This window comes from Hyperolius riggenbachi, unplaced genomic scaffold (genome assembly GCF_040937935.1).
Source record: "Hyperolius riggenbachi isolate aHypRig1 unplaced genomic scaffold, aHypRig1.pri scaffold_164, whole genome shotgun sequence".
Lineage (NCBI taxonomy): Eukaryota > Metazoa > Chordata > Amphibia > Anura > Hyperoliidae > Hyperolius > Hyperolius riggenbachi.
Window position 1 is genome coordinate 27,102 of NW_027152375.1, and position 12,477 is coordinate 39,578.

Sequence of the window (12,477 nt, forward strand, 5' to 3'; positions counted from 1 at the left end):
GGGGCTTGCGTATCACAATGAAGCAATGACCGCCGGCTATATGAGTGTGCTGGGGTTGGGGGGCACACCTCCTGACCCAAGAAGATAGATAATAAGATCGTTGCTTCAATGTGGACAGACCAAATTCGATCAGCTGGACACTCAGTCACTGTTGTTCTGTCATTCAGCTACCTCAGCCCAACCATATGGGCTTGAAAACCGCCATCACCTGCACTCTCGCCATGGTGCGCACCAGTCCAGCGTGGCCATCACAACACAAACAGCCAAAGCAAAAGCTGAACTCCCCATGCCCATGATTCTTACTATAAAAGTCTGGGAAGCGACAAGAAAAAAATACCTCCAATCAGATGTCTATTCACCATTTACTCCTATTTGGTGTAATCCTAACTTAGAGCATTTACAACATATTTCTGATCCCATTTTATGGTCAAGACATGGGATAAAATGGTTAACACACATTATCACTGATGGTCGATTATCCTCTTTTGACGCCCTATAACAGGAATTCTCATTAACCAATAACGTGTTCTTTCAGTACATTCAAATCAGGCATGCAGCGAACACCCAATTTCCTAGGCCTATCACACTTAAAGGGAACCTTAACTGAACGGGGGGGGGGGGGGGGTTGGAGGGGTAAAGAGTTTCACTTACCTGGGGCTATTACCAGCCCCCTGCAGCAGTCCTGTGCCCTCGGAGCCGCTCTGGAATCCTCCGGTCCCCCGCTGTCACTTAGTTTGGTTTTTGACGACTCACCAGTCGGCCGGCCGCCATGCGTATTATTGGACGCATTCCCTACTGCAATTAGCGCTGCTGTGGACCGCAACGCGTACAAAAAGACACGTTGGAGCATATCTACATGTGCGGAATGTGGCAACGCGTATTTTTGTACGCGTCGTGGTCCGCAACAGCGCTAATTGCACTTTACCCCCCCCCCCCGTTCAGTTACGATTCCCTTTAAATCTGATCCACTGGAGATGTTACTACTGCAAAAAAGACTTAAGCAGGCCATACACTGGCTCGATTCACGGCCGTTTCGACAGCAGATCCGATCCTGGGATCGGATCTGCTGCCAATCGCTTGCGCTAAACGCACCCGCCGATCCGATTCCCTCCCGAAATCGGATCGGACCGTCGATCGCGCCGTGCGGGAAATTACCCTCGATCGCCCGGCGGTAGGAGCGCGTCGCTTGCGGCGTACGATTCGGGCCCGATCCGAGCATGTATACATTACCTGAAGCTGGCTCCGGGGTCCTCTTCTCCTCGCTGCACCGCATTTCCGCATGTCCCAGTGTACGCTTATACTTCCTGTGTCACTCCGGTGACCAGGAAGTTGAAATAGAGGGCGCTCTATTTGAACTTCCTGGTCACGGAGTAACACAGGAAGCGCCGGGATGGAGCAAGAACAGCGGTGCGGTGCAGTGCGGAGAAGATGCCCGGGAGCCAGCCTCAGGTAATGTATACGGGGGGGGGGGGACAGGCGGCAGGAGCAGCTGAACAGATTGTGATCGGTTTCAGGCTGAAATCGATTCACAATCTGTTTGCAGTAAAGGCAGCCATACGATCCCTATCTGATCAGATTCGATCAGATAGGGATCTGTCAGCTGGTCGATCTAATGGCACATCGACCAGTGTATGGCCACCTTTAGATTCTCCCCTTTCAGCTATTTACTCAACCCTTATTGATGTTTCCTCTCCTAGAGTGGAATTGGCATTTCAGGAGTGGTGCACTGAAGTACCCGATCTTGAGGAATCTGAATGGATGGATATGCTGGAGGACACTGGATCTTATCTTACATCCATCAAAGATAGGCTCATTCAACTTAAATTCACTTATAGAATCATTACACTCCTATCCGACTGGCACGCATGTATCCAGACAAACCTGATTGTTGCCCTAGATGTGGTTAGCGTTCTGCAAATTTTATTCACATGGTTTGAGTGTGTCCTCATATTCAGACGAACTGGAACCAAATTAACACCTTCCTCCAAAAAATCTTTGAAAGACCCATTGCCATTAGTCCTAAGAAGACTCACTTACTGGGAATTGCGGGAGAAATATCTCCTAATAGAAGACTAATGATACTCTGGGATTTGCTGTGCTATTTTGCCAGGAAAACCATAGTAGTATACTGGCTGCGGCAGAGAGCTCCTACGATAGCAGAGTGGGTTAAAGTGGTAAATACACCACTACCATTTTACAAAGGAATTGTCCTCTAAAATTTGACAGTATTTTGGGTTTCGTGGATTGAATACCTCAAAGAACAAGGTATTGATTATGCCACACAAAGTTAGCAAGATCACTCAAGACATCTTGATGGTGTCTGACCGGGGAACAACTCCGTGAGAAGAGAGGGTGGGTAGGATGGAATGGGCTGTAAATGTTCCTTTTTTATGTGTTGTATTGTTTATGATAAAAAACCAATAAAAATTATTTGTTAAAAAAAAATATTTGCATTCTTCTACTGAAAAATGTGTTTAACTGACTCTAAACTTTATTCCCATCCTTTTAATTGATATATTTCTTATTTTCAAATGTTAATATGGAGGAAAATGAACCAAGATAGAAAGGACCAGTGGGGTTTGAATGATAAAACATTATATTTTTCCTATGAAACCTTTATGGTATGCGTGACTAGGGGGTGTGTTAGGGTGTGGTTAGGGGGTGTGGCTTACGTGTCCCTCTTTTTTATCTCAAAAAGTTGGGAGGTATGGTAATTAATATATGGTTTAAATAGTGGTAATCAGGGCCGGGCCGAGGTAGAGGCGAGAGAGGCTCCAGCCTCAGGGCGCAGTGTAGGAGGGGCGCACAACTCACTCAGCTATCATTCCCCTATTGTGTTTGAAGCAAAGAGAAATAAGGAAAGGGGATACATGCTGGGGCGCCTCTAGGCATAGGCAGTACAGGCCATTGCCTAGAGTGCCATTGGTCCTGGGGGGCGTCATGTTGCTGGATTAAGCCCCGCCCCCAAATTAAGCCCCGCCCCAAAATAAGTCCCACCCAAAATTAAGCCACACCCATGTGGGTGTTCTATTACTTGCTTCTGCTGCATCTACTTAGCGTAAGTTGCAGGCAGCTTACACTTCTGTGCCTTGTGCATGTTTCTTTCATCCTTTGTGCCATCTCTGCCTCCTTCTGTGCCCTTTGTGCCTCCTTCTGTCCCCCTGTGCCTCCTTAGCCTTTATTTGTCCCCTTGTGCTACCTCTGCCCCCCTGTTCCTCCTTCAGTCCCACTCTGCCTCCTTCTGTCCTCCTGTGCCTCCTTCTGTATCCCTTTGTGCCTCCTTCTGTCTCCATGTGCCACCTCGGTCCCCTGCGCCTTCCTCTGTCCCCCTGTGCCCCTTCTGTCCCTGTGTGCCTCCTTTAGCCCCCCTGTGACTCCTTCTGTCCCACTTTGTGCCTCCTTCTGACCCATTTTAGAGGGTGCCAGGCCGACCAGGCAGTCATGAGTGCTGTGCAGGGGGAACAGTGTTCTCACCCCCCCCCCCCCCCCACCAGATGTTGCGTCCCCAGATGGTGAACAGGCTTGTTCACTGGCCTGCAGCCCGTAAGCTCACTTCTGCAGCCTTACATTACGTGTATTTTCTGGTGAAACACTGCACGCATTGCAAATCTTCTGATGAAAAATGCTGCCGCATTATGATTATTTCCTGGTGAAACGCTGCCACATTACGATTATTTTCATGGAAGGGCGCCATGGGGGTGGGGCGCCACAGATTTTCTCGCCTGGAGTGGCAAAATGGCTAGAGGCGCCCCTGGATACATGGCAGTGGCTGAAAGCCAGATAACTACAGACTAAGGTGTTGGGGGCCCTGGGGCGCCTCTTAGTCTAATAGCAATCAGCGTGTGACGGCTGGGGTGGGAGGGATGGAGGGGCGTATTTTGAGTTCTCAGCCTTGGGTTCTGGAGGACCTTGTCCCAGCTCTGGTGGTAATCATTTGAAACGTGCCCCTCTGCTGTTTACACCACTCATACTGTAAACGTGCACTGGGGCCCAAAACTCCTGAGGCTGAGCTACATTCAGACAACCAGCAAAGGCAACTTCAAAAACTCAGTTTATTTTTTTTTAATAAAATCGTAATTCCAGTGAGTCCACCGCCGACGCTTCGTTATGGAGTTGCTCTGATATAATCCTGGCATGGAACATTCTCCGCCAGCCTTGCTGCCTGCGCCTCTCCCTTCTGCACACCAGAGGGCGCTCGCCGAATCACACGGCTCTCTCCCGTCAAAGCCGCTCTATACCTCCTTCCGGCCACGTGATGCTCACTGGTGTCTAGAGCGCGTCCCCGTGCCCCGGCCTATGAGAGAGCGCGTGCACGGGAAATTCCGAGAGATCAGGAGAGAATAGCAATCCGCAACGTTCTCTGAGGATACCTGAGAGACCGAGAGAGGTATTACCAGGCATGAGATAACCGGGGGTTACTATAGGCGAGGGGAGGAGTTAAGCTGATGGGGAGGGGTCTTACATGCTGTTATTTCATGCCAGTGTCCTGTCTGTGTGTTGTAGAGGGATATGTGATGTTGCAGATGTTATGTAGAGTAGAGGGATGAGTGATTCTGCTTAGTGTCACATAGAGTAGTAAGGGGAGGGGCTTTGCATACAGCTATGTGGCAGAGGGGCATACCTCTCAACCATCCCGATTTGTCTAGGACTGTCCCAGGTCCCTAGCAGGGCCGATGCAGAGGCGACAGAGGCTCCAGCCTCAGGGCGCAGTGTAGGAGGGCGCACAACTCACTCCGCTATAATTCCCCTATTGTGCTTGAAGCAGAGAGAAATAAGAAAAGGGGATACATGGCAGTGACTGTGAGCCAGATAACTAGAGATTAAGGTGTTGGGGGCCCTGTGGCGCCTCTTAGTCTTATAGCAATCAGTGTGTGACGGCTGGGGTGGGAGGGATGGAGGGGCACACTTTGGTGTCTCAGCGTTGGGTGCTGGAGGACCTTGTCCCAGCTCTCTAGCGTCCTTCTCCTGCATCCCGGTGCATGCTTCTTCTCACCTACTTCCTGTACTCTCCCAGCATTAAATGCCGAGTATGTGTGAGCGGAAGCAGTGCGCCTATCATACTAGAGTCCAGTGATGTGCCTTGTCCTGTAACCTCTCCCTTTAGTGCCCGACATCTCCATCTTCTCACATGTAGCCATGCAACGCAGGTGGATAAGCCGACACTAGAGGGAGAGGTGAGCAGTGACAGGAGGGTGCATGTCGCTGGACTCCAGGACAGGTGAGTGATGAATTATCTACCTTCCATAGCCCTGTAAACCACTAGACCACCAGGGAAGTGTTATTGGGGTGGGAGAGGGAACCACTTGACCATCAGGTAAGCTTTATGGAGTAGGAAGGAGGAAACCACCAGGAAAGATTTTTGGGGAGAAGGTAAGGTAGGGGGGGGGGCGTCACTAGTCCACAATGGAAGCTTTATTTGGGGAAGGGGAGAGAACCACTAGACCACCAGGTAACTTTTATTGAGTAGGGAAGGGGAAACCACCAGGAAATGTTTTTTTGGGATAGGTGTGTGGGGAGGGGCACCAGAGATGCTTTATGGGGGGAGGGGGGCACTAGACCACTCCGGGAAGCTTTATTGGCGATATACGGAGGGGGAAACCAATAGACACCAGGGAAGCTTTACTGGGGAGAGAGGGGGTAAACCACCAGACACCAGCAAAGCTTTATTGGGAAGGGAGGGGGAAAACTATTAGAGACCAGGGAAGTTTATATGGAGTGGAGGGGTACTGCATAATGTTTAGCAAAGGCCCATAAGCAATAACATGGCAGAGATCATTGTTTTTAATTTGGAGAGATCCTATATTGGTTTGCTGCACTACAAATATGTGGCAAGGATGCATACTTTGTTAAACCATCAGTGTTCTCCCCAGGGCTAATTAGGTGGGCGGGCCGCCCGGCTGATTTGAAACCCCGCCCGCCTGTTGTCATGTGCTTGCCTAGCTTCAGCAATGGACCTTTTTAAACTGCACATAGGAGCGCTCCATTACCTTCTTTCAATCAGCGCCAGCTCTCGCATGCTTAATAGCGAAAGCTGAGGCTGTACACTGCAGGAGCGCTCCTCTGCCTGTCACCCCGAGCTTTCTGGTGAGGCAGGGATTGGCTGGGCAGGCTTTTTGACGACACAGGGATTGGCTGGGCGGGTTGTAAGGGGCGGGACTCCTGCTTCCATTCTCCCTCCCGCGTCTGCCCTCCACGAGAAGTAGGATCTATGTAATGGCGGCCTCTCTCTCTTGTCAATGAGAAGAGAGATGCAGCCAAGCACGTACACACATCCCTGGGCATTATCAGCAGCCTGCAGGAGTGAGATGAGAGCCACGTGGGTCCAGCAGTCCAGGACAGCCGCAGAGCTGCTAATCAATTCTCTCCTTCCTCCCCCAGACTGCAGGTAAATATGCCAGAGAATGAAAACAGCAGCTGCTGGTCTAATCCAGCTGGGGGGAGACACGGAGCAGGAGAAGTGATGCCCCTTCAGAGCTCTGCATGTTTTTTTCACTTTCAGTTTGGGGGCAGAGGAGACGCAGCCATGCAGAGCATGTTCAGTGACAGGCTGTAAGGCAGCGTCCTGTGCACTCCTCTCCTGCTGTGTCTGCATCTTCCCCAGGCCCCAGCTTGTATCTGTCTGTAGTGATGTGCTCCCCCTCCCCCTTCACTCTGTGGGAAGTTAGTGGACCTGAACTCTTGCACAGGACAGAAGAAAAACAGAGAAATGCACCCTGTATTTAGAGAAATAAGCCTGAGTAATTGGATCTCTTCCTGTGTCACATGACTGCCATTTCAGATGGGGCAGATATGCTCATTTGAAAGCACTGGATGTTAGCCTGATGTCTGCTTCCAAGAAAGCAGGAACTAGAAACTGCAGATTTATTTTAGGATTTGCATCAGCTGTAACAAACATGCTTTTATTTAAAGGTTGCTTGCTAAATTATGCTGTTGCACATCTTTTAGAGCATAGAGGAAGTTCTAAGTTCAGGTCGGCTTAAAAAGGGACCTGGGCTCCTTAATCTGAAACAATGCTAATGCTAGGTACACACAATGCACTTATCTGACAGATTTACTGTCAGATCGATTATTCCCAACATGTCTGATCTGATTTCTGCACAATTTCCTATAGAAGTGAACAGAAAATCGGAAATCAGATCGGACATGTTGGAAATTGTCGATCTGACAGTAAATCTGTCAGAAAATTGCATTGTGTGTACTTAGCAGGTACATCGGCTTGCCTCCTCATCCTCCTTTTATTTTGTAAGCAGAGTTGCGCTGGCCCTGCATTCTCCCCCCCCCCCCCCCCCCCTTCGCCACCCGGCTACTTTTTCATACCACCCGGCTGGGAAAAATTTCTGGGGAGAACACTGACCATACCTTACATGCTGATTGATTTTTTTTTCTTTGTAGTTTAATGGAGACTCCTGAAGAGGACGTGTCTTCTGTCCCCAGGGAGACCATGGAGGTTAATCCAGAGTATTTAGAGCAGCTAAAAGATCTGGATATCCCCGAGGAAGAGGCTAAGAAGGTACATCGTCATGCAGCTATATGGCTCACACAGTGACGTCCCAATTTCTCAAGAAGTGTATATTGCTCTTCTCATCCGGGATAGTAAATATAAGTACTGGAGCTTTAAGACGCATACACACGCCATACTTCTGCTCCAATTGACGGGTCCGCCAGACCCTCCCGCTAGGTGGGCGCTCTGCCGACAGTAGCACGTGTGTATGCGCTGTCGGCAGACTGATCAGGTTGTTTCTGAACGCTCATCAGTCTGCCGACAGGGCGTACACACGTGCTACTGTCGGCAGAACGTCCGTTTAGCAGGAGGGTCTGGCGGACCCGTCGTTTGCGGAAGTGTGGCGTTTGTACGCACCTTTATGCTTTGCTTCTATGTAAAGCACTACAGCACATATGCTCCCCAGAGCTTGTTTGTTTGGCCCATGCAACAATTTGCATAAAATTATCATAAGATGTCCATCAACTTGGAATTCTTAGTATCACTTTGATGCTACACCTCATTAATTCCCTTACTTATGAAATGCCCAGCAATCTGTATTCACTAGCACTGGAAAGGTTATACTGTAATGATAAAATAGCTTCCAGAACAGAACTGGGTGTCTCGTTAAAGCCACAGCACTTTGCATAGGAGGTCTCTTGACCTGGATCAGACCCCTTTGGAATTGTCTGTACAGGCATGTGGAGTCTAAAGGTAGTCATACATCAGGCGACTTCCGCCCATCCGATTCGATTATTATTATCTGAATCAGATGAAGATCTGTGCCGCCAAGTGCATGCCTGGCCAACAATGAGACCATTTTTAGGCAGGAACTGGTCACGTTAGTCGTTCGGACATGCCGCAAGATGTAGGGCCGACTTGCTCGATTTGGTGCGTTGCGGCGAGAGTTACCGGGACGAGCGACGACCTGAACAAAACACCTAGCGCTGTTCCCCTAACGTTTAATGCCCCCCCCCCCCCCCCCCCCTCCGAAGCCCAGTGCAAGCGATACAGTATCTGTCCGCGGCCTCCACTTGCGCCGGGCTTCCTTCACTGTGCTTTTACGTGCGCCACGTAGTTGTCTAGTAATGTGGGCGCGTGTGACGTCTGACACCACACACACGCCCTTACTAGGCAACTACATGGGACGTGCGTGTATGGACAGTGCAGGGAGGCGGCGGACAGTTAATGTATTGCTTGCACTGGGCTCCGGTGGGGAAGACGGGACATTAAACATTAGGGGCGGATTGGCTCGGCGAGGTGGTTGGGTACGATGTCATAAGGCAGATACCAGATCCATTTCAGCATGAAATTGATTGGGATTCAGTCTGTGGTGTATGGGCAGCCGACAGATCTCTCTCTAATCAGATTCGATTAGAGAGAGCTTTGTCTCTTGGTTAAATCTGCCCCAAATCGATTTTGCAGAACGATTCCTTTTCACTTCCTAACATCAGTCAGGAAGTGAACTCTTTGATCAATGTATTTATTCTTAACGCAAATGCAATCGCTGCATAAAGCGATTTTGTGAGCGTTTTTCCTAAACCTTCCATTGTAGTAAATTCACCCTGAAAATGATCCATGCAGCGCTTTTCTGAACGGAAAGCGTATGGATCGCCCCAATCTGAACTAATGCATAGGATAGCATGGTGTAAGCGCTTTCAGAGCGATTTTGAAAAATCGCAGGTGCTTAAAAAAAAAAAGAAAATCCAAAAACACCTCCAGGGTGAACGAGCCCATACAGAGATTCCATCACTGCCTCCTAGCCGTATTAGTAGCGACAGCTTACGTAGCCCATGTGGCTGGATAATGTAATGCTTAAAGGACACCGAAGCGAAAATAAAGTAAGAAATAAATGATTGTATCTATCTTCCTTCACCTAAAAATGACTTTTTAAGATATTCCAGTTTTATTTTATGTTTAAATGTACTTTTTAAGTTTTAACTGTTTTATTGTTTTTGCTCAATGATACATTCATTGAAGTATGCCAGAGCTAAACTCTATAAACTATTGACCCTTTTTAATCGCTTTCCTGCTCTCAGAAGCCATTTTCTGCTAGGAAAGGGTCTTTATAGTTAGAATTTCTTTTCAGTGAGGGTCACACTGTAGTCACTTCCTGTCTGAGTCAGCCACTTACATACCTGATATTTAACTCTTTCAGGCAGAGAAAGGAAAAAAAGGAACACAGCATAGTTATTTGTGTGCTAGGCACTGTACATACCCATGTCTATCTCATGTCACACGTCACTTCGGGTATCCTTTAAGGGCTCTGCCTCTGACATAGGAGAACTGGGTTCAAATCTCTGCTCTTCCTATTCAGTAAGCCTAGTATTCTAGTGGCTGCCTCTCAAACACTTTGAAAAGCGCTATATAATTGTTGGAATTATTATCCTTCATCCACAACTGACCTGTCTCTGAGTTGATTCATTGCTTTCTGCACACCTTGTAGGTATTTGTAGTTCTGCTTTCAGGCTGGACATTAACTGATGACCTTCTTCTTTGTTTAGGCACTCATTCTAACCGGGAACTTTTCTGCCGAGGAAGCCGCCATGTTCTACTTTGAAAGCCTAGAAAACCACAATCTGGTAATTCATTTCGAATGCTTTTCCAAAATACAGGTGTTTCGGAAAATTGGTGCAGAAGAATAAAGGTGGGCATACACTGGTAGATGGCCAGCAGATCCCTCTCTGATCGAAATCTGAGCAGCGAGGGATATATTACTTTCACACGCTGCAAATGGATATTCAATAGGTTTTACCTAGAAATCTATAAAAAAAAAATCTATGGCTTCTCCGCTGCACAGCTGACTGACTGGCCCTCTCAGATCTCCCCCATCTAGTGCAGCCCAGGGCCCATGCAGAGTGTTGGCAGCATAACGCACTCACTGCACACAGATTTTCACTCTATTTTAGTATGAAATCTTTGTGCCTGCTAAGTCCCAGTACCCCCGCGGTTCTCACCTGTCTACCTCCTGGTCCTGGTCTCTGCTTCTCCCTGCCAGCTTCTCCTCTTCACTTCTGTGTCCTTGGGCACCTGTATAGTGTAATACGGACAGACACCAGGGGCGCTGTGACCACCTAGTGTTTATCCCCTGCATTACGTCACACAGGCCCCGGGGCAGGAAGTGAAGCAGAGACCGTGCTGTGGGGTGGACAGTTGAGAGTACCTTCTCGTCCGCCAAATCGAATGCCGCTAGCTACACGCTCATGATCCGCCGTCGATTGACCGATAGACCCAGTCAAGCAATTTCGTCTGGAAATCGGTTGACTGAGGAGGCCAAATAATGCACAGATTTCTCACCAATTTTGTCAGAGCCATCAAATCGTCCGTATATCAACAGGAGCCGGGCTGGTTGTAGACTTTTTGCTTCCTGAGAAAACACTGTGAGGAGGCGCCCTCTTGCGCCGATTTGGAATAATCGCACAGCACCCGACAATTTACTCTGCTTCATTTAATGTTCTCACATGACATGCTGCAGCTCACAATAGCACACTGGCTGGCTGTGAGTCTGTGCCAAACAGACTGCTAGCCACTCCATTCCTCCTCAGGAAGGTACACACAGTACAAAAATGCTGCCCCTGAAATCTCTGCGCCTGATGCAAATGCTTCACCTTGCTTCATGAGAGAACCGGCCCTGGATGGGAGAAATCCTTGTAATGGCCTACGCAAGACAGTAAATATATCAGCTCAGGCGGTAAGAAACTGGAGCAGAAGTAGCGGAGTTGCCCAGAGCATCCAACCGGGTTATAACCCCCAGAGTCTCAGGTACACTTTTAGCCTTGTCCATTATGTAACAGCTGACTGCGGACTGAAGTGGAAATGTATTTGTTCACAGTCAGGTGACAGGATGGCTTCTCTGCTAGAGGATTTATGTCATATTTTCATGCTTCTTTTCTTATGCAGGATGTTGATGAAGATGGAGCTTTTTACAAGATGGTGTTTGTGGTAAACATGGAGCTGCCTATGGGAGTGGGAAAGGTGAGGCTTTTCTAATATCTGGAGACCAGATCACCCTTCAAATGTACCTGTAACAAAAAAAAGTGCCCCCATGGGGCACTCACCCCGGAAAGGGGGAAGGCTCTGGATCCTAAAGAGCCTTCCTCCATCTCTCCATTCCAGCCCTGGGCCCCTTGAAGTTCCGCTTGTTGGCGCCTTGTGCAGGTGCAATGGCTCCGTCTTGCTTGGTTTTCTTTGGAAAAATCCATGCTGGATAGAGTCCGCGCCATTGCGCAGGTGTGAGCCGTCTACAATGCAGCACACACACAATCCAGCTCAGCTATTTCCACCGGAGCCCTAGTGGGGCGGAGCTAGCATGCATGCGAAGGGAGGCCTCACTTTAGGCCTTGTTTAAGGGTCCCAGCATTAAGAATGGCTGCAGTTTACATTTTCCCAGTAAAATTTGTATTTGTCTCCGCCCACTTTTTGGTTATCGGGATATAACGTATTCTATATGTTATTCCAGGTAATGTACTATGTGCGTGCCAAATTTTATTCAAATCCCTTCAGCCGTTGTTGCATGATTAAGTAACATCCAAACTTTCACATCCGTGTGGCGGGCGGGTGCGCGCGCGGCGACAGACCTATACCCTGTTTTTAAACGGGCTTAGGACACTAGTTTGTATTAGTAGGATTTTTATATTTTTAACAAAAAAAATACTGAACAGAAAGCAGGAGAAATGGCAGCATCTGTCTCTCTGTGATCATGTGACCTACAGAGTGCCAATTGGCTGCTCTCCTTACCACACAGGGACTGGCAGGTTCTGAGGCCAGTAGGGGAGGGATGGCAGCAGAATCAGTAACAGCACCATATATAAATGGTTCTGGAACGGCCTCTAGTGGAGGATGTGGGAAGCCACAGGAGGATCCAGAGACTTGCCTGTACTTGGGTAAGTATATGACTCTTCTTAAAGCCAATGGTTACCACTTTAAAAATAAAAAAGTCAGATACTCACCTAAGGAGAGGGAAGGCTCGGTCCTAATGAGCCATCCCTCTCCTCTCC

General features: G+C 48.6%; 1 protein-coding gene across 1 annotated transcript in view; it reads left to right on the forward strand.

Annotated features, from left to right (window-relative positions):
* The first annotated feature begins 4,276 nt into the window (after positions 1 to 4,276).
* The window catches only part of LOC137543682 (probable peptidyl-tRNA hydrolase 2), a 31,804-nt gene continuing 23,603 nt past the window's right edge, over positions 4,277 to 12,477 (forward strand). Inside the window, exons 1-4 of the mRNA XM_068264804.1 lie at positions 4,277 to 4,387; positions 7,393 to 7,510; positions 9,985 to 10,062; positions 11,381 to 11,455. Of these exons, the coding sequence (XP_068120905.1) occupies positions 7,397 to 7,510; positions 9,985 to 10,062; positions 11,381 to 11,455 (267 nt within the window). The 5' untranslated portion in view covers positions 4,277 to 4,387; positions 7,393 to 7,396. The remainder of the gene's footprint in view (positions 4,388 to 7,392; positions 7,511 to 9,984; positions 10,063 to 11,380; positions 11,456 to 12,477) is intronic.